A 27700-nucleotide genomic window follows, 5' to 3' on the forward strand; every position below is an offset into this window, starting at 1 on the left:
CACTCTTCATGCAGAGCCCATGCCTATTCCTCCATGAATGAAGCCTGCAGCTCTACAAGCCCAGACTCACACATCTTTCTGGTTATCTAGTTCAGATCCCTCATTTGACAACATAGAGAGCAGAAGTGATGTGCTCAAGGCCACACGGAGGATTTATGGCCAAGTGGGAATTAAGACTCAGGCTTTGTGATTCCCTCTTCAGGGTGCTCCTTCCCTGGTCCCTAGAAGAGGTGTGAAGCCAGGGCAGGAAACTGCTTTAGCAGCCCTTCAGTCTTGGCATCGACACATGTCCCTGTCCAATCATTTCACTCTTGCGGACCCCCAGCTAGACATTGGGCAGCCTCAGCCTTGACCTCCTTCTAATGTAGTTAGATCCTCATTCTGTGATCCTCTGCTTCTTCCTTTTCTCCTCTACTGCTGACCTCAGCACACCAAGTTCCATGCTAACCCTATCACACACTTCTCTGCTCCTTTTGAATTAAGTGCTTCTGATCCTAGCTTTTCAACCAAGAACCTCCTAATAACCTGATGGCCTTGGTGTTCATTTATTGCTTATAGAGAGATGTGACCCACACCTACAGAATGCAAGTAGTCAGAAGAGAAACTGGAGCTCAGGGTTAGCAGGCATTTTACAGATCTCATCCTCCTTGGTCCCAGGGCAATGTTAATTTTAACTCATGAAAACATTTTTTAAATATCATCAACAGGGACTTTTAAGAATATTATTCTAAATACTTGTTGAAATCAAATATGCAATTTTAAGAGAACACTTGTTAAAACTTACTGGATGCTTTACATAGAGGCAAAGTCATATTTCTAAATACTTTCATTTTAAATCAGAAAGAATAACAATATATGAATTTTAAATCAGAAAGAATAACAATATATGAATTGAACATGAAACAATACATCTTCTAAGGAACTCAAGAGAAAATAAATAATTAGCATATAAAATAATAAATTAGGAAACAGTAGGAATAGTAAGTAAATTCAAGCTTTCATCTTTGGAAAAACCCTATAAAATAGCAGATTTTTGAAGGAAGTAATATGTACACTCTGTCTATCAGATCTAGTCCCTTAAATCTATTTCTCACTTCCACTGTGTGGATCACATTAACTGTGGAAAATTCTGAAAGAGATGGGAATACCAGACCACCTGACCTACCTCTTGAGAAATCTATATGCAGCTTCCCTGGTCCCTAGAAGCAACAGTTAGAACTGGACATGGAACAACAGACTGGTTCCAAATAGGGAAAGGAATACGTCAAGGCTGTATATTGTCACCCTGCTTATTTAACTCATATGCAGAATACATCATGAGAAACTCTGGGATGGATGAAGCACAAACTGGAATCAAGATTGCAGGGAGAAATACCAATAACCTCAGATATTCAGATGACACCAGCCTTATGGCAGGAAGTGAAGAGGAACTAAAAAGCCTCTTTAAAAAAAAAAAGCCTCTTGATGAAAGTGAAAGAGGAGAGTGAAAAACTTGGCTTAAAGCTTAACATTCAGAAAACTAAGATCATGGCATCTGGTCCCATCACTTCATGGCAAATAGATGGGGAAACAGTGTCTGACTTTATTTTTTGGGGCTCCAAAATCACTGCAGATGGTGATTGCAGCCATGAATTTAAAAGATGTTTACCCCTTGGAAGGAAAGTTATGACCAACCTAGACAACATATTAAAAAGCAGAGACATTACTTTGCCAACAAAGTTCCATCTCGTCAAGGCTATGGTTTTTCCAGTAGTCATGTATGGATGTGAGAGTTGGACTATAAAGAAAGCTGAGCACCGAAGAATTGATGCTTTTGAACTGTGGTGTTGGAGAAGACTCTTAAGAGTCCTTTGGACTGCAAGGATATCCAACCAGTCCATCCTAAAGGAGATCAGTCCTGAGTGTTCATTGGAAGGACTGATGTTGAAGCTGAAACTCCAATACTTTGGCCACCTGATGGGAAAAACTGACTCATTTGAAAAGACCCTGATGTTGGGAAAGATTGAAGGCAGGAAGAGAAGGGGATGATAGAGGATGAGATGGTTGGATGGCATCACTGACTCAATGGAGATGAGTTTGAGTAAACTCCGGGAGATGGTGATGGACAGGGAGGCCTGGCATGCTGTGGTCCATGGGGTCGCAAAGAGTCGGACACGACTGAGTGACTGAACTGACTGAACTGATTATGTACACACAAGTGGGAAGGGCATTAATTATTCAATGACAGGCTTTGGCAAATTTGAGTAAATATCTAGGAAGGAATCAAGGCAGTGTCTCACCTCACATCATAGATAAAAGCAAGCTCCAAATAAATTAGAGTAAAAAAAGAAAAGTTATAGAGTGAGGGGTAAGTAATATTTCATTAATATCAAGGTAGGAAGAAACATTTTAAGAATTATGGCAAAGAAAGAATATGTAATAGATGTTGATATGTTTTGTTAGAAATGTAAAATGTCTATATGCTAAAAATCATGATTCAAAAGGCAAATCATAATCAGTAGGGAAACATTCAGCATCAGATAAGAAAGGAAAAGAATAGGTAATATCCTTAATAAATAAAAGGTGCTTAAAATGCAACAAAAATGGTCAAAGGACATGATTTCGTAGAAAGTGATAATACTAACTATTGGTAAGGATGTGATAAATAGGCATTTCTATATTCAGAATTGAATATGTAGGGTGATACAACTTAGTAATAAATACAGACATAAAAACCATGTACAATCCAATAATGCTACCTTAAAAAATCTACCCTAAGTCTACTTAAAGGAAAGAATTAGGGATATGGAAAAATACTTGCATGTGAGAGTAGTCATGGTAGTGTTTATAACAGTGAAAATTGGAATCAACAATTAAAAAGTTAAATCCTGAAATATTTATAATACAAGACTTACTTATCTGTCAAACTTTTATATTGAATTTTTGTCATAAGAAATTGTTCTTGAAAAAATAAGTACATGAAAAGGAGGACACAGAACAATACAAATTATTATTCTAATTTTATAAATTTTATAAATATATACATGCATATATCATACAGATATTATATACACATATATTCATAACTTTGTAGTATGGTGACAGTCATTTTTATTGTCTTCTTTAAGCTTTTCTGAGTTTTCCAGAATTTTTACACTGAGCCGATAGTATCTTAAACAGAATACACCAAACTGCATTCTTACTTTTTAAATTCTTTTTTTTAACTTGGAGTATAATTGCTTGACAATGTTGTGATAGTTTAGATTTTTTTTAATTCTTGACTTAAAAAAGCATAAGTTGACATGATCTTAATGTGACTTTTAGGATACTTACTTTGATTAATTAATTTCTTTTAAAAAAGGAATTATAATTTAAAGAGATTTCTTAAATCTGCATAAGCTGAGTAGTGTTCTAGTTGTCTGTCAGAATGTGAATGTTGTGTCATTATGTGATCGGGCTCCTATACTGAGAGACCACCCAAGGCGTGGAAAGGGGAGTAGACCAGGACTCTTGGGTCTTATGACCTTGGTCAAAGCTTTTAGCAGCCCTCTGGGCCACAGTTTTCTCCTGTCAAACAGCTATTAACACCTACTCTACCACTTTCACAGACTTGTTTCAAAGCCCTGATAAGAAAATACAGCAGCATTTTATGAAATGCAGGTTATTGTGGAGGCAACAATGATGATTTAAAGAATGAGCTATTGCCTGCATGGCAATATGATAGCTGGTGTGTATGGTCTTAAATCTGTTTCTTGGTAAGGAAACATACCAGGTGTCACTAGTGGTAAAGAATAGACCTGCCGATGCAGAAGACACAAGATATGCAGGTTTGGTCTCTGGGTCAGGACGAGCCCTTAGAGTGGGAAATGGCAACCCACTCCGGTATTCTTGCCTGGAAAATTCCACAGACAGAGGAGTCTGGCAGGTTACAGTCCATGGAGTTGCAAAAGAGTCAGACACAACTGAGCAATCGATTGATCTATATATGGTCTTAAATCTTTCTTGGTAAGGAAACATACATTCCCTTGGTTGCAGAGGAAAACAATCCTTCCCACCCTTCCTACGCTCCCTTGTTTTCATACTGAATTCATGAGACTGTTGGCTAAGATACAGAAAGGTCAAGGTGCAGCCCTGTGTCCACCTCCACCAACATTCTAGGGAACATGCCTGCCTTTTCCCCTTCCTAAGAAGAAAGTGTCAGAGACCTCAAATGTTCCCACAGGCCCAGGGGCAGAGGACACATTCTACATTATCCCTGTACAAACCCACAGGATGGCTGTTTGGCAAATCTAGGGGGTGAGGTCTCTGATTTGGAGCTCAGGGTAAGGAGTTTGTTCAGACAATACATTGGTCCCCACCCACCCCTCCATGTGCTGCAATTGTGAGGACAGTCGTCAAATCTGAGTTACGGTATTATGGACTCTTGCTACCTGTAGTTAGGGACATGGGACAATCTACAGCATCTCTGTGTATCAGAGCTCCTGTTCCAGACACACCTGCTACAAGGAGCAGAGGTCCCCTTGGTCGCCACAGGTAGAGGAAGGCTATTGTAACTGACCAGAAATTTACCATATGCAGCCCTGGCTGCGTGTAAGAGACACCTGGGGAGTTTTTAAACATCCCATGCTCAGGCCACATCACAGGTACAAAATTTAACCAGATCAACCAGAATCCTTGAGGGTGAGAACATGGTAGCAGTATTTATAAAGCTCTCCAGGTGATTCCAAGTGAAGCTAAGACTGAGAAGCACAGGTCTAGGATCAAACACAGATCTGGGCATCTCCCTGATCCAGCCTCATACACACAGCCCTTTGTGAGATCTCCTCCACATTCCACTCTCTTCTGAGTTCACCCTGCACACAGTTTTCCTGCCATGGAGCTGACTCAACCCTAAGGCATCTTTCCTCCTTCAGCTCCTCTGCTGGCTGGCTCCATCTCTGTTTGTGATTCCAAATTCTCAAGAAGGGATTCATCTTTAGCCCAACTCACCTTTTTGAACCAGACTAGTTGGACCATGGGATGCTGACCAACCTTAGGATCAGCTATTCTTCATGAGAAAAGGAGTCCTTCTTGTTCTAATAATTTAAGAAAAGGGATAGAAGTCACGAGGTATAAAACATGGCATACTAGTTTGCCCCAGGTCTGTTGTATATCAAGATGAAGTAGGGTGACATAGTTTCCTTTAACAAGGACTACAGGATTCTCTAACATATCTGGCTCAATAACAAATTATGATATTGAAATCAAACTTTCTAAAGGAACCTATAAAAATTAAAGATGGGCATTTTACCCTCTTTATAGAACAGGATCTTTTTAAGTCTTAAGTATACGCAGGATCGGAGAAGGCAATGGCACCCCACTCCAGTACTCTTGCCTGGAAAATCTCATGGACGGAGGGAGCCTGGTAGGCTGCAGTCCATGGGGTCGCTAAGAGTCGGACACGACTGAGTGACTTCACTTTCATTTTTCACCTTCATGCGTTGGAGAAGGAAATGGCAAACCACTCCAGTATTCTTACCTGGAGAATCCCAGGGACGGGGGAGCCTGGTGGGCTGCCGTCTATGGGTTGCACAGAGTCGGACACGACTGAAGTGACTTAGCAGTAGCATACACTGGATAATAAAATGGATAGCCTGTTCGATCAACTATGTTTAGAATGTACGTATACATTTACAAATCTTTGCCCATGGAATCCTTGTCCACAGAAAATTACAATTGAATTTAGAATACAGGGACTAAGATATTAAATATTATCTTAGCCAGAGGGATTTGTTTTAGCTTTTATAAGAAAACTTTTTATTAAAATAAAATTTACATAAAGAAAAGTGTGCATATCCTTTTTTTTTTTAAGTGTGCATATCCTAAGTGTACATCTTGAGAGTTTAAATTAAGACTTAATTTTTTAGAGTAGTTTTAGGTTAACAGCAAAATAGAAGAGAAGGCACAGAATTTCCCATAGGCTCCCTACCCTGACACATGCATAGCCTCCCCTATCCCCCACATCTTCCACCATGGTAGTATCTCTGTTACAACTGATGAACTTACTTGATCAGCCAGAGTCTACATTAGGGTTCAGTCTTGGTACTGTGCATCCTATGAGTTCAGGAAAATGTATAGAGACATGTATCCATCATTATGGTATCATACAGAATATATTCATTGCCCTAAAACTCCTCTATGCTCTGCCTATTTATCACCCCTACCCCTTTCCTCATGACTTTATAAAGTGAACACTCTTGTAACCAGCACCCAGGTCAAGAAACCAAACATTATCATTACCGCAAAGACTTCCTCTGTGCCCTCTTCTCATCTCCAAGATGTAAATGTTATCTTGACTTCTGCCAGCATAGATTAGTTTTGCTGGCTTTTCTTCTTTATATAAGAGCAATTATAAAGGATGTACTTTATTGCATTTTGGCTTCTTTCCCTGGATTTAGGTTTATGAGATTCACCCATATTTTCGCATATCGTTGTACTTTTAGCCAGAAGTTTTGATCTTTAAAAACTAGTTCAGCAAACAGCTTTCAGCCAGGAACTGTGCTCAGGACTGAGGACACAAAAATCAATAAGGCTAAGTCCTTGCTATAAGGAACATTAAATCTAGTAATATAGTAATGACCAGAATTTAATGTAAAGTAAATTCCTCTTTAACAAATATTTATTCAGTGTCACAGCAGCAGCACTATGGGAGAGGCACTATTACAGGTGCTAGGGATAAGCAATGAATGAGCAGATAAAAATTTTAGCAAAAACCCTATTTTATTTCCCTGACATGTGTGGGCTAATTCTGCCTACTTATATGCATATCGTATCCTGTTTTGCATCTTATTCAACTTAAGAAGAATGAGTGTTAGAAGTCATTTCTTGCAGTGACTTGAAGTGAGTGATTTTGAAGTCCCTGGGACAGTTTGCAAGCCAGTGAACATGGGAGGTATTTCTCTGTATCTATTTCTGCCTTATTTCATCCTCCCCCTTCTTGATGCTGCCTATACAGAATGAATAAAGAAATAAAGAATAAAGAATTTCAAATAAATACATTTTATTAAATTTAATAAATTAAAAAGAATTTAATAAAAATTTAATAAATAAAATTTAAACATTTTAAAAATAAAAAAATTAAATAAAAAGAACAAAGAATTAAAAAATAAAAGAATAAAGAAAGCTGAACACTGAAGAATTGATGCTTTTGAACTGTGATGTTGGGGAAGACTCTCGAGAGTCCCTTGGATTGCAAGGAGATCCAACCAGTCCATCCTAAAGGAAATCAGTCCTGAATACTCATTGGAAAGACTGGTGCTGAAGCTGAAACGTCAACACTTAAGCCGCCTGATGCAAAGAACTGACTCATTTGAAAAGACCCTGATGCTGGGAAAGATTAAAGGTAGGAGTAGAAGGGGATAACAGAGGATGAGATGGTTGGATGGCATCACCGGACTCGATAGACATGAGTCTGAGCAAGCTCCGGAGATGGTGATTGACAGGCAAGCTCAGTGTGCTGCAGTCCATGGGGTCGCAGAGTTGGACACAACTGAGCAACTTAACTGAACTGATACAGAATGAAACGAAAATCTGTAACCTAAGGAAGACTTTGGATGGTAGCTTACCTTGGAGTAAGGCTGAGCAATCTTCTTGTTTCCCAGAACCAGGACGTAAGAAGAGACAATTGCCAAAGTTGTGACTGAAATCATAAAAATTTGAATTTTTTGAATAACTGGGCATCTAATATGTATGACTTATTCGATAATGTTGACTTCACAGTCTAGTGAATCATTTGAGAGTAAAGCTATAACGTTGGAAGGAGAAGGGATAGAAGAGAATCCAACATCATTCCAGGGATTATAGCTTAGAAAGAAATGCAAGACATCATCTGGTTTTATTTGGTTTACTTTCTCTCCCTCCCCATTTTTACAGAAAATTTCAAACATATATAAAAGTAGAAATAATAGTAAAAATCAGCTTCCAGCTTCAAAAATGACCTCTTCGTGCTCAATTCGTCGCTAACCCACTGTTATCCCTTTCTCTCATTATTTTTAAGCAATCTCAGATGTCAAATAAGTTATTTACAACTGTTCAGAAGGTGAGGTCATAGTTTTAATCCCCTTGGTTAACAAGCTCAGAGAGGGTAAGTCTTTAAGTTGGTTAGTGCAGCTATTTTTAACCCCTACACCTCAAAAGTAAAAGTCAAGAAGTTTACTAACAGAGAATACTGGACTTAGCATAGTGCAATTAAACAGTATGTATAAGACATGAATTGTCAAACCTCCCACCTGTCCCATGATCATGGCCACATTTTGGGCACTAGTTACAAGTGAAAAATGATGTTTCCCCATATAAGAACCTTAACATATAGCCTGAATGTCACTTGAACCCATTATAAGTTGTCATCAGTACATGTAAAACTTTATTTTCAGTTTATGTCAACCTTTATCTGATGAATTCCATAAATTAAAACTCATTCTAAAAAGATAACTTTGTATTATTTGGCTTGTAATCATCTCTGTTAAGCCTCTGATTCAGAAAAAAAAAAAAAAAAAAAAGAAATTCTTCGAGGAATTACGCAGGATGTGGGAACTGCTGATTGATGTTTCTTTTCATCAGTTATTTCAAAACCAAATCCCTGTGGATAATGAAATTGCAAATAAATTTGTCCAAGTAAAAGTGTTCTTTTTCAACTACTTAGTAATAAAATGGGTCTGAGACTCTTCCTAAGCCTCATTGTTCCCATCTTCAGCCTGCTCTACTTTCAAGGAAGGTTAGTTGATTTTTACTGAACCAGTGTCAATGGCTTACCTACTATGAATAACATGCACAACTAGATATGGAGCTAGTTTCCGAGGTCTGTCAGGTAGTGACTATGATACCACTATTTGGGCTGGTCAGAATGTTCCAGAAGTTTCAGAGCAGGAGGGAAAGATTCTGCTAGTGTCTTTGTCATGGAAACCTGCAACATGTTGATTTGGCTGCTTTGACTGTCATACTTGCCCAACTGTGTCCCAAAATGTTACCCAGGGCATGTGACACTCATCCCTATGAGGAGTGGGGTACAAGGCACCCCCTCACTGAGCATTTGATGAGATAATTGATGGTTAAAAAAAGCTACAAAAATTACCTGAATAAATAACACTGTAAAAGGCAGACACCCAGACATTTTTCTGTGCACTACTCCCACTCATTTCTCTGAGAGATAAAAGCAGCAGATTGACAATCTGGCAGTTCAACCATTTTCACTGTGTACTTTTTCTGGGCAGGTTATTCACATCGAACTCCTTTGATGTGATCAGTGATGATGCTTTCATTGGTCTCCCACATCTAGAGTATTTGTAAGTAAAATAACCTTTTTTTTTTTTTTTAACATAATGATACAGGACAAGGGCTCTGAGGTTCCTACAGCTGTTTGACCAAAAATATTATAACCTATTGCAGATTCATAGAAAACAACAACATCAAGTCCATTTCAAGACATACTTTCCGAGGACTAAAGTCTTTAATTCACCTGTAAGTATGAACGTTGCTATTATATTTTAAGCTTGCCAATGGACAATGCAGTTTGATAATCTGTGGTTAATGTTTATCATAGATAACCTACTTTATGGGTATCTATGAAAATTTAAGAAACCAAAATGATTTCTCTCCATGCACACTGCCTTTTCTCCCTGTCCTCAGCCAGTGTTTCCAGGAAACCCATTCCTATTAATATTAGCCCAACCAACAATAATTAGGAAAATATCCTAATGCAAGGAAATTATATGAATGAAATAATGTTTTTATTAACTGCATCATTATTCAACTTCATGAACTGACTATATAGTTTTTGCTGTTTCTCTTTTTCTGTATAAGCCCTGATTTCATATACATTTAAACATATGCTAGAACCACAGGCCACATCTACACAGCACCTGAACAACTTTTTTATGAGTAAAATATTTAATTATTTAGTGGGTGATTAGAGCTCCATCAGTCGTTCTGAACAGGAAATAATTTTACCTTCCAGGGAACGGAGACATGTTTGGTTGTCACAACTAGGGATGTAACTGGGATTTAGTGAGTGGAGAATAGCAGTGCTGCTGAACATCCTGCAATGCATAGGAAAGCCTCTCACCAGCTTAGAATGCTGAGAAATCAAATATGAACTGAATAACTCATCTCTCTTACTTTCAACTACACCCTATACACACACACACACACACACACACACGTATTTTTAATGAAAACAGAAGGACATGGGAAGAAACAGCACCAACATTTGTTGTGTGTCTACTACTACAATGGTCAGTACTCTTTACATGAATTTTCATTTAATTATCTCGACAATCCTGCCAGATAGGCACAATAACCCCCATTTTATTTTTTAACCCCCACTTTAGAAATGAGGAAACAGAAGCTTGGAGGGGATATATGACAAGTGAACTGACTAGTTAGGGAATTATGATAACATCAACTCCGTAGCTGAACTGCTGTGGCTACTCATCCATTCAACAACTATTTCTCAAGTTCCTAATATGTATCTCATTAGTGTTAGATAAAGAGGCAAGCCATCTAAGCATCACAGTCATTCTGTCCATTTTAACCTGTTGCCTCATAGTAGCTCATTTCTAGCTCTGTTCTAGACCCCAGGAGGTACCAGGTAATGAAGCAGGTAAAAATGCCTGCCCTTTGAGCCTTTATTCTAGGGTGTCCACATGGTCTCATGCTGTCTCTACTAGTTCCTATCTCTACTGTTACTTGGATGTGCAGCAACAGGGAACTGATGGCCCTATATATTTTACAAAATCACTACACCTTTCAAGGCTTCTGTATATAGTCATTATAAAAGGATGAGGAAAATATTGTCTATAAAATAAACAGCAACACTGCTTTTCACATCAGTGTTGTAAGTGCTGCAAAATTGGCTGTGCATGGTGGGAATGCTGTGCTATTTGATTATAGAGCCAAATGCCACCAAGCCTGATATTTCAGACTAAAACAGATAAATGGAAGCTCATAACTTCAACCTGAGATCTACTTGGCTCACATAAATCCATTCAACATGGCCTGTGACTAATGGCTGAGCATCACAAGGGGCTGAAGGAAGAATCTAAGACTCCACGGTTCTCTCTGGAAACCTGGACAGAGCCTTGCTATGACCTTAGTTCACTCAAGTGTGTCTTCTCTCCAGCCTAAAGGCCTACCTCATCTGGAGGGAAGAATGGAAAGAATGGGAGGGAAGGACGAAAGAGAGAAAAAGGAAGGGAAAAGGAGAGGAAGGTTAAGGAAGGCAGGAAAAGGAGGAAGAAAAAAATTTATACAACACTGTGGTGAAGAACATCCACCTTGTTTGACTAGAGCTCACTATGTCCATCAAATAAAATGGAAATATAAATTTGGGTCATTATGAGGCCCCTTCTTTAGAAGTATGAAGAATATAAGAAGGAGGCATTGGTACAGCATGTACTTATATCTAGAAATTTTCAGGCTCAAGGGAAAGCATAATGCAGCCCTCAAAGAAAGAGGCATGAATCTTAAGGATCAAACAGACAACGAAAGTGAAGTCCCACTTAAATAATGTGGGACCAGGTGCTGGAGGTAGGAGGGAGGTGTTAGGAGGGAACAGGTTAAAGTTGATTGAATATGACCCTTAGATTTCTTGCATTTTTATCAAATAGTTAGGTTGATTCAGTGACTGTGCCAATAAGAGACTGTTTTTGAGCTACAAAAATGGCATTGCCATATGGTTCATCCTAAATAGTCTCTAGGATGTGCCACACAAAAATGAAGAAAATCCAGCTCCAACCTGGAAGAGCTCAGTCTAGCAAGAGGAATTAGACAAACAAATATTTTCTCACTGAGTGCCTAGTCCCCACATCATGTCTTCCTTTCTAATTATGCTGTTCTTCCAGGGGTACTTCCTTCCTTTCTTTTTTCTTTTCTCCTTACCTTTTTTTTTTTTCCTTTCAAAAAGAGATAGGGAAGATTTAAAGCCCTAATGTCCTTCTGACTATTCAGCACATCAAGTTCATTTTCCATTATTAACCACTTATACATACATTTGACATTTCTTTGAGCCATTAATTTTCTTTTTAAGATTTTAGGTTTCAAAGTGCACTTTTCTCCTCCTCAGACCAATTCTTCTCAATTAAAGGCAATCATTCAAGTAGCAAATAATTATCACCCTGCCCTCTAACCCACAGGAGGAGTTTACAAAGCTTTTCATATTCTAGACCTCATTACAGTCTCTTGATGACCTTATGAAAGAGATAAGGTGGAGGGTTATGGAGAAAGCAGCATAGACATATATACACTAACATGTGTAAAGTAGATAGCCGGTGAGAAGTTGCTATATAACCCAGGGAGCCCAGCCAGGTGCTCTGTAATAATCTAGAAGGGTGAGGAGGGAGGGGAGGGAGGCTTGAGAGGGAGGTGATTTACATATAATTATGGCTGATTTGCATTGTTGTATGGCATAAATCATCACAACATTGTAAAGCAATTTTCCTCCAATTAAAAATAAATTAAAAAAAAAGAAACAGGGCGGACACTATCCCTATTGGCAAATGAGAATTCAGAGGTGTGCCCTGAGTTTAAGCTGCTCCCCAGTTAGTAGTGGTAAAAGCCAGAAGTTTTCCAAGATCTTTAATGAGACCTCTAGTGCCGTCTCCACCATGTCAATTATAGAAGGACCAGAGAGCTTTACGGGTGGCTAGGTCCTTCCACAGGACATGATCCGAGAAGCAAACACAAATGGGGAAGGAAGAGAAGATCCTGAAGACAGGAGCCCTACCCTCACTCTTGGTCTCCAAATGCAATTAGTTGGAATTAGACATATACTTTTTTTTGCTGGCTTTTTAAAAAATATATATTTTGTATTGGAGTATAGCTGATTAACAATGTTGCGATAGTTCCAGGTGGACACAACAAGTCTCAGCCATACCTATACATATATCCATTCTTCCCCAAACTCCCATTCCGTCCAGGCTGCCACGTAACATACTCTCAATGGTATGTAGAGTACGTACGTACTTTTGTAGTATGTACAATAGTAGACATACGCTTTTAGATCCAACTAGTTCCCACTCTGGCTTAACATTAAAGCTGCTCCAAGGGAACTTGGGAGCACTGATATAAATTCAGTTCATTCCTAAAGAAGCAATGAACTTACCTCACCTTCTTATACATCTATCTCAGTAGACTTGCCTTCTAAAGAGACATTTTTAGATAACTTAAAATTTACTATACAGACTCCCCTCTCCTTCAGACCAACCCCTCCCCAAAAGGGAATTCCTTATATTTAAGTCCTTACAAATCCTGTCAAATTCCGAGAGCCTCTCTTGATTATTCTAAATGACTGTCCTAATAGTATACATGATTAATTTAAGTGTTTGAATAGTTCATATATTTCAGAAAGGTTTGAATTTTCCTGATAACCATGTATTACTTCTGAAGTCAGGGGGAAAATGAATTAAAAAATAGTTTATGGGGGAAAATGAATTAAAAAATAGTTTATGGTCAATGATGACAAAATTTCTAAACATTTTGTATTGGTTTCTGTTAACACCCACAATGTTTTAGTAATGATTCCCTTGGGCATCACATAAGTGTCATGGTGGCTAAGGTCCAGTGGAGGCAGGATTGTTTGCATGTATGTATAAATACATTTGGGGAAAATTATCATCGATCTATACGTGTCATGAAGCACCTACTGGTTGTTCTGCAATGCGGAGGTACAAAAGACATATATGCAGTCCCCAAACTCAGGGCATCCATGTGTCCCCAGTTAATCAGGCAGGATGTCCTCACTTAAGCCTTCACAATGACAAGCATGTGTAGAGGGCAGTGGGATATAGTGGCTGAGGAGGTTGTCTCTGCTACCAGACTGTGTGTGTTCAAAGCCAGGCTTTACCCATTAATAGCTCTGGGACATCAGGCAGGTCGCTAAGCTTCCTGGTGCTTCCAATTTCTTTTGTGTAAAACAGAAGTGATAACAGTCATCTGTAAAAATAGGGGTGGAAAATAATAAGATACTTAGGAACACCTAGATTCTAAGACTGACAGGAGATTAGGCCAGTTACTCTATGTAAAGTACCTAGAACAGAGTGTGGTATGCAGCAAACACCATCATGTAGGAAAAAACTAAGCCTTGCTGCCTAACCTCTACTGATTCTGGATCAGGACTCCAAATGCTGCAGTGTATTTATCTCCTTTAAACATTTTGTATGAAATTAAAATAACTGCACTTGAAGTACCGCAAATTCAGTGAGACACCAACTCAAGCTGAGAATCTGCACTGCAGGGAGGCTGGGAGCACCCCAGATGGCCGTGGGCGAAGCTTTCTTAGCAGCAGAGCCCAGTGGCACTGAAACAAACGTGCTGTCTGAGCCAGTCTGGTCTGCCTTAGCAAGAAGACTTTCCAGTAGGTTCCATGCTCCATAATTAGAGGTTTTCTCAGGTAAGCCGTGAAAACACCAAAGTGGAGTGAAAGTGAAAGTCACTCAGTCGTGTGTGACTCTTTGCAACCCTATGGGCTATACAGTCCATGGGATTCTCCAGGCCAGAATACTGAAGTGAGTAGCCATTCCCTTCTCCAGGGGATCTTCCTAGCCCAGGGATCGAACCCAGGTCTCCTGCATTGCAGGTTTATTCTTTACCAGCTGAACCACCAGGGAAGCCCAAAGTGGAGGGAATGGTCATCATTTCCATTGGGAAGGAAAGCCTGCCTGCCATTAAGAATGCTTGACCCTTCTCAGCCAGTCTCAAGGCAGCTAGGTGTTTAGTTGGACAGTTTCCCAGGTATTTTAAAGGATGTTTCTTGGGTAGATTCTGAATCAGGACCTAGAGAATGGAGTTTAGCTGCAGACACACTTTCAAAAACCCTCCTAGGAGAACTTTCCTGGTGGTCCAGCGGCTAAGAGGCCAAGCTTCCAGTGCAAAGAGTCTGGGTTCAATTCCTGGTTGGGAAACTAGGTCCCACATGTCACAAATAAGTGTTCACATGCTGTAATTAAATGACCCCTGATGGTGCAACTAAGGCCTGGCGCAGCCAAGTTAAAAAAAAAATTAAAGGAAGCCTCCTAGGGAATTCCCTGGCGGTCCAGTGGTAAAGACTTGGCCCTTTCACAGCAGGATTTGAACCCTGGCCAGGAACTAGGATCCCAGGCTCAGAGGAGGGAGGGAACTTTGTAAGCATCAGGAGCACGTGATGTCAGGGTAAGACAATGGTAATTCACAGGGCTTTGCAGTTTCTCCCTAACTCAGTGTCTTGGTGTACGGGGCCTGAGACTCATTTTCTGCCCTTTTCTCTGTCTCGATTGGTGCCCTTTTTCTTATCCATTCAAGCCTGTCCCATTCATCCACTCATTCATTCAATCATTTATTCATTTAAAAGCAGCTGTTGAGGACTTACATTATGTCAGGCACTGGGGATACAGTGATAAGACAAACATCCTTCCAGTACTCGCTGTGGAGTAATCCTAGAAAACAATTAACATCAGTGAAATGTCTCACTTCCCTGTTTTCACTCCTCTCCCAACCAATTCTACCCCTCATCAGCTACCCAGATACAGTGCATTCTTACCCCTTAATAAAACCTGTAGTGAAGCGCATTGACTCTTTCTTAATTTTGGAATTTTAAAATCTTTTTTTTTTTAGACCAAAACAAACAAAATGCAGTTCACCCATTTCTCCCACCCCTCAACCTCACCTCTAGCAGCCACCAATTTGTTCTCTGTATCTATGAAGTTCATTGTTAACACCCTGGCTATGTGAGGTCTACAGTTTTATTCTTCGGGCAGATAGTGGAACTCTCAATTCACCGGCTTTTTCAAAGAACTGCGTTGGGCAGCAAGGAAAACAGGTGTCTCTTCCTTGGTAACCTTAATGGCTGCAGTAATTCAGGACTAGACTATTTTATCATTTCCCTCCCACTGTTCTAAAACCCAGCCTACTCCAAGCATGCATCCTGCAGCCAGTTGTACTTTATGTTGGTGTCTGGGAGAGGGACATGCACTTAGGAGAAGTTAGCATAAGGACTGTAGGACACAATTGTGCCAGCAAATATATTGAGATGCATAACTTGAGAGTGACTCTAGACTGGTCCAAGACACCAAGAAATTTCTTCATTCAACCACCAGTCAGTAAAAGGAATTGTGGAGATATTCTCTTGCAAAATCTTCTTTAGCAGTATTTTCTTAATACTCTGTAGGTAGACAGTTACAGCAGTTCACTTGTATGGTCAGTTTTCTAAATGCTGTTTTGGGGCAATGATCACACAAAAGCCCTTCTCCTTCCAGTCCCCTCCTCCCAAATGCCCTTTATTGAAAGCAGTCCACATACCAGCTACCATCCTGAGTTACTGCATTTTTTTAAACACTCTTATAATATGAGGTATTATACTTCCACTTAAAAATGAAAAAACTGAGTTGAAGAGAAGGTACATAACCACAGTCACACAGCCAGTAAATAGTGGAGTCAGGATTCAGACAGCTCAGAATGACTCCAAAGCTATGCCCTTCATCACAAAATGGACTGTCACTGAGACTGAAACCTTCTGATTCAGTTCCCTTTCTTCCGTGCCAAGGTTCATTGAAAAAGGTTTCTAATCTAGTCTAGTGGTAATTTCCAAAACTCAGAAAAACAACATAATTAACTTAAAAATAGGTTTTAAATGTCTTTAATGCTTGCACTTGAGAAATCCCATACTAATTAGAAGACACAGAAACAGAAGACTTTTGAGAGTGTTTTAAGATGAGTTTGAGAGAATTTTCAAGAGCTTTGGAGGCTGACAGCATAGGCTCCTTTGTTTTAATTTTCAATTTTTATTGTGAAAATTAAAACCGCTTCTAAGGAAAGTATATAACATGTATACGTATGTATTCATGCTCAGTCGATTCAGTTCAACTCTGTGACCCTATAAACTGTAGCCCGCCAGGCTCCTCTGTCCATGGGATTCTTCAGGCAAGAATACTAGAGTGGGTTGCCATGCCCTCCTCCAGGGGATCTTCCCGACCCAGGGATTGAACCTGAGTCTCCTGCACTGGCAGGTGGGTTCTTTATCCACTGAGCCACCTGGGAAATGCAAGTATATGTATAGTGCTGATTAAAGACAAATCACCAGTACCTAGTCACCCTTCCCGTCATACAGTATCTGCTCCCGGTTACGTGCACAATTCTGCAGTGTGGACACATGACCTTTTCCTTGATACTATCAGGACTGTTTCCTGCTCATTACTCTTGATTAGAATCAGAATCATTTTAGCAATATGTGGAAGAACAAATAGAGAAGGAGAAAACAATTCCTGTGATAATAGGACAAGAACTATAAGAAGGAAAAAAAGATGATTAAACAGGATGAATGGATGATTGGAGAGACGGATATTTATGAGGAAGCTATTTTCTAAGGAGGGATGAATGAATGGAGCTAAAAAGGAAAAACATGTAGAAAAAGAATAGGCAAAAAGAGTGTGCTAGAGTGGGAGTAGTTAGACAGGCCTCCAAGTTTGAGAGCTACGGGTTCTAAGAGCTGGTGGTTGAGCTACTCCTGGAGCCAGTGAGGGGAGGGAAGAAGGGGAAGGGCGGCCTGAGTGTGAGGGGGGAGCGCATGGAGACGACAGACATGGGAAGACAACCTTTAGTTGTCTGAGAGTGTGATGCTCCATTCGGTGCTAAATAAATAGAAAGACCGATGCCCAGGCATTGTTTTGTTACTGGTATTTTGGAGTGTTTCCTTGTTCATTTTGTCTAATACCATAATACAAAAAGGGCCATAAATGCATGTATTTTGTTTATGACTACAGTTTACGTTACTCTTTTTTTTTTTTTTTTCCAGGAGCCTTGCAAACAACAATCTCCAGACTCTCCCAAAAGATATTTTCAAAGGCCTGGATTCTTTAACAAATGTGTAAGAGGACCTAAGAAATCACTGATTAATTAACTAATTTGCAGTAGTTAACAAAGAAGTCTGGTGTTGATTATTAAAAATTTTAATTGGCTTTAAATTAAATGAGAAATTTAAAATTTTAATTTGTCTTAAATTTTGAATTTAGTTGGACTACTGTTTGAGTCTCCTAGGGTTTCCTCCACTATAGTTTGAAAACGTAACCCTAAGCTTTCCTTTGATAAAGTGTGTGTCTGTATGGGAGGGACTGATGACAAGCGACTTGGGGGGAGACAGGGGAAGAGGAGAGCTAGATAGAAATTTCAAGAAGCCTTTTTTTTTTCTCACGGGGTTCAGGAAATGGGGCAACAAAGGAAAAACACAAAGAAGTCTGGGTAACTGACAGAATAAAGATGAAAGGTTACACCCATGGGTTGGTCAGTCAACAGAGAAATGGAGCAGGAAGTGGGGGAAGGGAGAAAAGTTTGCCTTTTCTCTCATTACTCTGAACAACAACCCTAGGCTTAATCCCCAGGAATTTGGCTTAAGCCCCAGGAAGGGAATGAACTTAATTATTTTTGACCCTTTTTCAAACAAAAGAGCTTTCAAACTTTGACTTTTAAGCCTCAGAGTGAAAGATCTTTGGAAGGAATTTGTATATTTTGCAGTAAGCAAAGCAAGTAATGTATGCCTAACCGTCTCAAAAGCAATTTAGCTTCAATAAGTGCCTTCCAAAACATTAGAAAGGTATTTAAATGCCACAAGGTAGAACATAGGAACAAACGAAAGATGTGTGAAAAAAACCATATTTATCAGGTCCTTTGCTATAGAATATATATTCAAAACAACTTTTCTCCAACAAAATTTGAGTCAAGTATCCTCGCCTAAAACCAGTATTTAACATCAAATCAGCTAGCTAGTGAAAAACTTTCTTTGTTCCTTGTAGTACTCCCCCAGCCCCTCCTCCATGCCTATTACCCCAATTCCTGAAAGATGGTTTATTTCCAAGAGAGTGTCAGAATCAGGACACTTCCAAAGAGTCTTGGACAGACCACAGTTATCCACTCTGGTTTGCAATAGATCAGAAAAGTTGACACTCATTATTTCTGGGTCAGAGTAGTCTTGGGATATGAAGTCAGTCCTACGAATGTCTTGCAAGTTAGATAACTCCATGGCAGACTTGGGGATATAGCTTGTTTGGAGACCCTCTGGCCCAACATTATGTCAGTCTAAACTGCACGCTAGCAAAAGAAAAGTCACTTGAAAAGGGCTCAGTTTCTCCAAGGAATCCTATCATGGGTTTGGCCTACCTTGATACGCCCAAATCAAGAATTATTTAAGAAGTGCAAGGATCCATGCCAATATGCCTTTTAGTAGATTTCTTGGTTTTCTTTATTCCTTAAAACACATTTTTAAGTGCTCCAACACTTAAAAATTATTCTTGTGCTGTGTGAAAAGTAGACAATACCTATCTTAGGAATTCTATGTGACAGAGACGAGTTTTAGGAAAGAGATTGGATTTCTGAGCAGAAACAATGCAAATAAACAGAGAACTGATGAGTTGGGATCATATGTGGAAATTTAAACTATCTGTGCTGTGCAGTTTATTATGGGTTATGAGCTATTGTATGTCTGCATTAACTCGGCTGTATCGAAGTCATTTCCTATTAAAATTGAATTTGAAGACCATGGAATAGGATCAGGATTAATTACATCTGTGAGGAAGAAGAAAAGCAAATAGCTCACTTGATTTAATTAAATATGGTCCAACAGTCACTACATTCTGTGTTTTAGAACCCTTGTTGCCCAATATGGTAGCCGCACATGTGATCACAGAACACTTAAAATGTGTTCCTAGTGTGACTGAGAAACTGAATTTTAAATTTTACTTAGTTTTTTTTTTAATCAAATAAAAAACTAAATTTAAGAACTGATTTTTCTGTTCAATTATTGGAAAACTTTTAAGTATGCTTGGAACAAATCGGGTGTATGAATCTTTTTTTTTTTCAACTGTGAATTTTATTAAATCTAAACACAAATCAGGAACTTCTGCTGAAATTTTATTATCCAAATTGAGATATATTGTAAGCATAAAATACACATTGGACTCCACAGAGACTTAGTATAGAAAAAGCATGCAAAATATCTCATAAGTAATTTTCATATTACTATATGTCAAAATGATAAAATTCTGTATGTACTGGGTTACATAACATATGATATTAAAAATAATTTCATCTGTTTCTTTTTACTTTTTTAATGTGTCTATAGAAAATTTTTAAACTACATATATGGTTCACATTGTATTCCTATGGACAGCACAGCTCTAGACTGAACTACCTTTGAATCCAAGAGGGAGTAAGTTATGAGGTTCCATTGACTGGGGTGGCTTGCAAGGGTGCACTGTGGTCCTCTCTGAGCCCAAAGTGAACGATCAGACAGGTTCAAGGTAGATTATGAGGCATGATATAAAACCAGGTGAGGGCGTCCTGCTCATGTAATTGCTATGGTGAGAGTCATGCCTATGAAGGAAGGACCCTTGTATATCAAAAGCAGCTGAAGTTTGTCTTTCAGTGACCTGAGAGGTAATTCATTTAATTGTGACTGTAAACTGAAGTGGCTGGTGGAATGGCTAAGCCACACCAATGCAACTGTCGAAGACATCTATTGTGAAGGCCCTCCGGAATACAAGAAGCGCAAAATCAATAGTCTTTCCTCTAAGGATTTTGATTGCATCATTACAGGTAATGTATTCCAAATTAATCCATCTCATAAAATTAAACTAAGGGTTACATTTTTTTTTTTTAACATATGCAGGAACTGATATTTTTTATACATTAAAAACCAACTGAGCAATTTAAAGATATTATGAACCATTAAAACTTCATGTGTTTAAAAGCAAAGTAAAACTACCATTTTACTGTTTCTCTAGAATAAATGTATTTCTTATGGACATTTTAGATCTAGCCAACGAATGAGGCATTAGCACAGCTACTAATCATCATTTTCAATTTTTGCAGAGTTTGCAAAGTCTCAAGACCTGCCTTATCAGTCACTGTCCATAGATACTTTTTCTTATATGAACGATGAGTATGTCGTCATCGCTCAGCCTTTTACTGGAAAGTGCATTTTCCTTGAATGGGACCATGTAGAAAAGACCTTCCGGAATTATGACAACATCACAGGTATGAAAAGGCTGACTGTATTTTGAATGGAAAGTTAAACTGCTTGGGTCAAGGGCAAAAAGAAAAGATGAATGATATCAGGGAATGCTTTTGGCAGGTTTGTAGTTTAGTTGCTAAATCGTGTCCAGCTCCTGAGACCCCATGGACTGTAGCCCACCAGGCTCCTCTGTCCATAGGATTTTCCAAGCAAGAATACTGGTGTGGGTTGCCATTTATTACTGCAGGAGATCTTCCCAATCTAGGGATCAAACCTGGGTCTCTAGAACAGTAGGCAGTTCTTTACCAATTGAGCTACCAGGTTTAGAATCATTTGAATCCTAAATCTACCATTTGAGATTGTTCCCTAAAGCTTAATTTCCTCAGTTGTAAAATGGTAATACTAATATCTAACTTGCAGGGCTCTTATGAAATAATGAGAGCACATGTTCAAGAAACCTAGCATAAGACCTATCTTAGTAAATATGCAATAAAAAGTGGGTTATTTTTCTTGAAAGAAAAAGTACTGGACTAAGAATTATGAGTTCTATCTAGGTTCTGCCACAAACAAACTAGTTAAGCCACACTCTCACTGGGTCCATTTTTTTAACTACAGAATTGAGTTTATTTTAGGTCGATGAATCTCAAATTTTATTGCAAAAACATTACTTCTGCAAAATGTTCATGTATGACTTGTGATATAAGGGTTTTATGGTCCAGTAAATTTGGGACCCATATCTCCCTCTTGGAGATTCATAATAACACACATTAGAGGCTCTGAGAAATCCTGCAGTGAGGACACAAACCTCTTTCTAGTATTTTTTTTTTTTTTGTATTTTTTGCATTTAATTTGATGATGGAAATCTTTTTTTTTTTTTCCATGAAAACTTTTACTTAGGTCACCTCTTAAGTTTCTTCCTCATTTCAAAAACTTTTAAGTGTTAAGTCATAAATTAGAACATGAGGCTCCCTCTGAAATCACCTTCACATCAGCGTTAGCTTCTAACACCCTTAAACTTGCTTCTGAGAGCACTCCCACATTCCCATAGAAGGTCACCCAGTCGACAAGGCTGGGATGGTTATAACTAGATTTTGTTGGCAGTCATCAACCCTATTGCTCAAAGGATCAGGACAAGTTTCGGTCTTACCTAAGACTGAGGTGCCCAGATAACTGAATCCCCTCCAAACTGAGACCCTCCTAGAATCCTCTTTCCTTCTCAAGGAGGAAGGCTATGCTTCCCTTTCTCCTGAAGCCCCCTCAGTTCTCCAGTGGATTGCAGCAGGACTTTGTGCAATCTAAACCAGCTTCTTCTTAAATGCGTACAGTCTCTCAATTGCTATGAATGAATCTTTAGATGAACACTTGAAAGAAAAATGAATCATATATTTGCAGACTTCCAGATGACATTATCTAGTCCAGGATGATGAATATATGTCATATATGCACTATCCCCTCCCTCACCCCATATAGACACTGTTAATCTATCATGATGTTCTTTCTTGCAGAGGACAGAATCCTTCTTAATACAGTTCTCCAGGCAGTCCCAATCAATCAATCAATATTGGTACATGATTGAAAACCAGTAGCCATCTCTAATCTAGTTCCAACTTTCACTGTATAGAAGGGAAAACTGAATCCCAGAGAAGAGATTTTTCTTAAGGTCACAGAATCAGCTGAGTCTTGAAAAGGGTCATAAATAGAATAATTTTGCCTATGCATGCAGTCAATTAATAGAAAGAGTCGATGTGGAACTTATTACCTCAAAGCCCTTAGAGCTGCAGTTAGAAAAAGCCTGGGGCTAGATTTGCCTTGCTTTCTTTGGGTTTCAGAGAACCAACCTCCCTCTAGAAGATCAGAATCTACTGATAACTTAAACTCTTAACATAGGATACTGAGCTAGGCTTCTGACAGACCCCCATGTAGTTTTCTGAGATTTCCCAAAGTAACTTTCAGGAGCATCGCCCACGACTGTACCCCTCTTTCACTTTTCTTAAGGATTCTTCCTTCTTCTCTTTTGCCACTAGTGACCTAAAGCTTCAGAAAAATCCCGAGTGATATCTCTCTTTTCTTAGGGGAAAGTTAGTCGATTCTAGAGCTAGAAACCATTCATTACAGAGAACACAGCAATTGAAGATAGAGCTGTGGGCTGCCCAGGCCACTGCTCAAGACTTGGTGAGGTTGTCCCAGAACTTTGTGGAATCCAAGCCCAAGTTGGAAGCCCCAATACAGCTAACTCCTCGCCCTGGGTTAAGTTAACTCAAGCCTTGGGCTTGAATCCCAACTCTGCCTTCTAGCAGCATCGAACCTCTCTGACTTTCAGCCTGCTCACCTGCAAAAGGAAGGGTAATAATAATAGTTATCTCTTAAGATTGGTGGGAAATTTAATGAGATGATCTGGCAAAGCATAAAGTAGGTGCTCAATAAATGGCAGTTTCCACTAGAATTACTGTGACTAACTCATTGATACGTCAGGGAAAGCAATGATTCTTTTCTATAAGAAGTGAGAGGAGAGGAGAGGGAGCTCCTTGACGGTCCAGTAGTTAGTACTCACTGCTTTCCCTGTTCAATCCCTGATTGAGGGAACTAAATCCATTTGTGGCTTGGCCAAAAAAAAAAAAAGACAAAGAAGAGGGACTTCCGTCGCCGTCTTCCAGGGTCTTCCACTGGCAATTCAGTGGTTAAGATTCTGCACTTCCAGTGAAGGGGGCGCAGGTTCAATCCCTGGTCGGGGAACTAAGCTCCCACGTGCCATGTGGTGCAGCCAAAAAAAATTTTTTTTTTTAAATTAAAGACAATGAAGAAGAAGAAGTGAGAGGGAAAACTCAGGCTGTAGCCATGTGTCCTGAATGTCTAGTACACATTGGATGTGACAAGACAACTCTACTGTTGGTAACAAGGCTCCATGAGGCAAAAAGGCACAGTCTTGTTGCCACTGGATCTGATTAAAAAAACTGGCTTTGCCTAATCAACCAAAGAAATCTCTTATTTCAGGCTGAAACAAGATTTTGGTGGCAGCTGCATGGTCTCAGCCTGTGTATTAACATGCTCCAAAAGAAGGATGGCCATCCTCCTAATCTCTCATTTGTCTTTCCCAGGCACGTCCACTGTAGTGTGCAAGCCTATAGTCATTGAAACTCAGCTCTATGTCATTGTGGCCCAGCTGTTTGGCGGCTCTCACATCTATAAGCGAGACAGTTTTGCAAATAAATTCATAAAAATCCAGGATATTGAAATCCTCAAAATCCGAAAACCCAATGACATTGAAACATTCAAGATTGAAAACAACTGGTACTTCGTTGTTGCTGACAGTTCAAAAGCTGGTTTCACTACCATTTATAAGTGGAATGGAAATGGATTCTACTCCCATCAATCTTTACATGCGTGGTACAGGGATACTGATGTGGAATATCTAGAAATAGCCAGAACACCTCAGACTCTCAGAACGCCTCATTTAATACTGTCCAGCAGTTCCCAGCGTCCTGTCATTTATCAGTGGAACAAAGCAATACAATTATTCACTAACCAGACTGACATCCCCAACATGGAGGATGTATATGCCGTTAAGCACTTCTCAGTGAAAGGCGATGTGTACATCTGCTTGACAAGATTCATTGGTGATTCCAAAGTAATGAAATGGGGAGGGTCCTCATTTCAGGATATTCAGAGGATGCCATCACGAGGATCCATGGTGTTCCAGCCTCTTCAGATAAATAACTACCAATATGCAATTCTTGGAAGTGATTATTCCTTTACTCAAGTGTATAACTGGGATGCAGAGAAAGCCAAATTTGTGAAATTTCAGGAATTAAATGTTCAGGCACCAAGATCATTCACGCATGTGTCCATTAATAAACGCAATTTTCTTTTTGCTTCCAGTTTTAAGGGAAACACACAGATTTACAAACATGTCATAGTTGACTTAAGCGCATGACACACCAAATTCTGTGGCTGCCATCAGTAACTTTCTACAGTACATGATCCGGATGAACTCAAATGCATGATGACTTCTTTTCACACTTGCAAATGAATGCCTTTCAAACATTGAGACTGCTAGAACCAAGCACTACCCATATCTCCATCTTTACCTGTCCAGTCCAGTGGTGTGGGAAGTTACCTTTTATAAGACAAAACTGAATTGTGTAACTGTTCTTTGCAGTGAAGATGTGTAAATAAGCGTTTAATGGTATCTGTTACTCCAAAAAGAAATATGAATATGTACTTTTCCATTTATTTATTCATGTGTTCAGAAACAACTGCCAAATAAAATGTTTACATTTTCTTTCATATCCCAAAGGTAATTATTTACAGGAGTTATTTTATTCTTGGTAATAGTATGTTGAGTGAAGAGTTTTATACAATGGGGTTATATTTGGATTGAGAATTTATGTAGTAAATAATGAGTGAAGATGAACATTCATATTGATTGCCTATCATTTATTATTAGGTTGATCAGCTGAGTTTGAATATTCAAAGGTGTTTCTAAAGGGCATGGTTTTGGGGAACACTTTGGGGTGAAATAGTGACAAATGGAAGAAGAGTAGAGAAACTTGCCTGTTACAAGATGGCTAATTAGACAGTTAGGCCCATCCTTTCCTATGTGATAGCTCCAGCTAAAAACATCATTTGGAGAATTTATAGAAGCTAAATTCAAGATCTTGGATTTTTAAAGCCTTCTTCAGGGACTTCTAAATGTCTGACTCTCAAATCATCTGACAGCTGACAGAGATTGTAACCTTACAGCACTTGCATCAGATATATCTGATACGAAGGCCTCAATCTGACCAAGGATGCTTTGCTTCTAGACATCAGTTCTGACATGATACTGACACACTGCTGAGTGCCCACAAGGCTCAGATCTGACTTTCTAAATCCCTGCTCCTGGATCCCATGGTATGTTAGCACCTAGCACAATGCCTTTGATAGAGTAGGTTCTCAAAAACTACTTTTGAAGATGCACATGTTATAAACTTAAAAATAAACTTCACAAGGTCCTTTGATCTAACCAGTCATATTTACTGAGGACCTACTAATGGGGTATCTTTTCTGTGGTTTGGGGAGGAAAACTGAGGAATAGAGCATAGTCCTTGACCTGTGGGGCCTTAGAAGACTAACAGGGTGATTAGGACACAAAAAACTACAGAATAAGCTGTGAGTGCCAAATGTCACCTAAACATTCTGATTTTAAGTATCATAGGAGTGTCCAAGATGAGTTCCTGGAAGAAGTGGTCCTTGTTCGAACATAAAGGGAAGAGATGATTTCAAAAGGGAATCAGGGCAGAGGAGATATTCTTGGCATGATTTGGTTCTGTGTGCTGCCTTCATGGAGGGGATCAGAGCTTCCTCAGGCTTACTGTTGCTCAGACTCTTTAGCTGAATGATTAGGGGGGCAGGTGGGACAGACAGCAACTCTGGCAGCATGTATCTGGCAAACTTGAGGCATTAAAGGTACACATAATAGTTACATAGTCTCTGGGAAGCAACACCTTGGGGAGCTATGCAGAGGAACCATATTCCTTTACCCCGTGGGGAAGATATCAACTCTGACATCAGGGTTATGGGGGGACGAAAAGACTCACCCACTCCCAATCCTGCACATAGGGAGATCTGGCCTTCGAATGTCTGACTTTCTTCGTTCCTTTGTCCAATAAGTAGCACATGTGTGTTAGAGGGGGGCTTTCCTGGTGGTGCTTGTGGTAAAGAACATGCCTGTCAGTGCAGGAGACTTAAGACTTGCAGATTCGATCCCTGAGTCAGGAAGATTCAGTGGGGAGGGCCTGCCAACCCACTCCAGTATTTTTGCCTAGAGAATCCCATGGATAGAGGAGCCTGGCAGGCTACAGTCCATGGTGTTGCAAAGAGTTGGACACAACTGAAGCCACTTAGCATGCACCTCTGTTAGAGAACACCTGCTTGGTACAGAGTGGGTTTAAGTCCTGTCCTGTCATGTACTGGCTTTGTCCACAGGCAAGCTACATGGCCTTGCTGAGACTCAGTTTCTTCATCTGTAAGGACAACGATGCCTACTCCAAGGACAACAGAAGGATTAAATGAAACAAGGCACACACGGTGAATTGAATTTTACAAATATGGCCACAATGATATTTCCCATCCTACATGCTCTATGAGAACCTTGCCCTAACCCCATCAAGACATGATGCCTAATTTCTTGATCCTTCCATCTGGATGGCCTGGTGACTGACAAAATGTAGTGGAAACGATGCAGTTTGACTTTTGAAGTGAAGTCATAAAAACAATGAAGCTTCTGCCTTGTGAAACTGGGAGGATCTCTTTTGGAGGCCTGAGCTGCTGCATACAAAGTGCTATTATTAGCCCAAGCCACCATTCTGAGGAAGCCCAAGCTTTGGTCAACAGCCCCAGATGAGGTCTCAGCCAACCAACCGCCACATCAGCCACCATTTTTGTGAGCGAAGATGCCTCCAGATGATTTCTGCTCTCAGCTGTCAAGTCACCACAGACTGGCAAATATTCCCAACTGAACATCCAGAAATCATGGAGCAGAGACAAGCCATTCCTATGATGCCCTGCCCAAATTCCTGACCCACAGTATCTATGAGCATTAATAAAATCGTTATTTTAAAAGGCCAAGTTTTGGGGTGACTTTTTAGCAGCAATAATCAGAATAGCACATGGCGTGCTTAGCAGAGAAGAGCACAAAGCGGTAAAGAATCCACCTGCAATGCAGGAGACACGGGA

General features: G+C 39.6%; 1 protein-coding gene and 1 long non-coding RNA gene across 8 annotated transcripts in view; one reads left to right on the top strand and one right to left on the bottom strand.

The window, feature by feature from the left end:
- Positions 1 to 27583, top strand: part of LGI1 (leucine rich glioma inactivated 1) — a 39130-nt gene extending 11547 nt beyond the window's left edge. Inside the window, exons 3-8 of one of the 2 annotated variants that reach the window (XM_043926642.1) lie at positions 9228 to 9299; positions 9403 to 9474; positions 17777 to 17848; positions 20399 to 20568; positions 20845 to 21009; positions 26951 to 27583. In XM_043926642.1, coding sequence (XP_043782577.1) covers positions 9228 to 9299; positions 9403 to 9474; positions 17777 to 17848; positions 20399 to 20568; positions 20845 to 21009; positions 26951 to 26994 — 595 coding nt within the window. In that variant the 3' untranslated portion in view covers positions 26995 to 27583. Of the gene's footprint in view, positions 1 to 9227; positions 9300 to 9402; positions 9475 to 17776; positions 17849 to 20398; positions 20569 to 20844; positions 21010 to 24081; positions 25280 to 26950 lie in introns of those variants that run through there. The other variant, XM_043926641.1, reaches the window with a different exon arrangement.
- LOC122709343 overlaps positions 1 to 27700 on the bottom strand; it is a 92070-nt gene that overhangs the window by 11240 nt on the left and 53130 nt on the right. For 4 of the 6 annotated variants that reach the window (XR_006345482.1, XR_006345481.1, XR_006345480.1 and 1 more), the window contains exons 2-3: positions 15356 to 15422; positions 7584 to 7657 (exon numbers count right to left, since the gene is read on the bottom strand). This is a non-coding gene — a long non-coding RNA (uncharacterized LOC122709343). Of the gene's footprint in view, positions 1 to 7583; positions 7658 to 13855; positions 13945 to 15355; positions 15423 to 27700 lie in introns of all 6 variants that reach the window. The other 2 variants (XR_006345483.1, XR_006345484.1) reach the window with 1 other exon arrangement.

This window comes from Cervus elaphus, chromosome 15 (assembly GCF_910594005.1).
Source record: "Cervus elaphus chromosome 15, mCerEla1.1, whole genome shotgun sequence".
NCBI classification, from domain to species: Eukaryota; Metazoa; Chordata; class Mammalia; order Artiodactyla; family Cervidae; genus Cervus; species Cervus elaphus.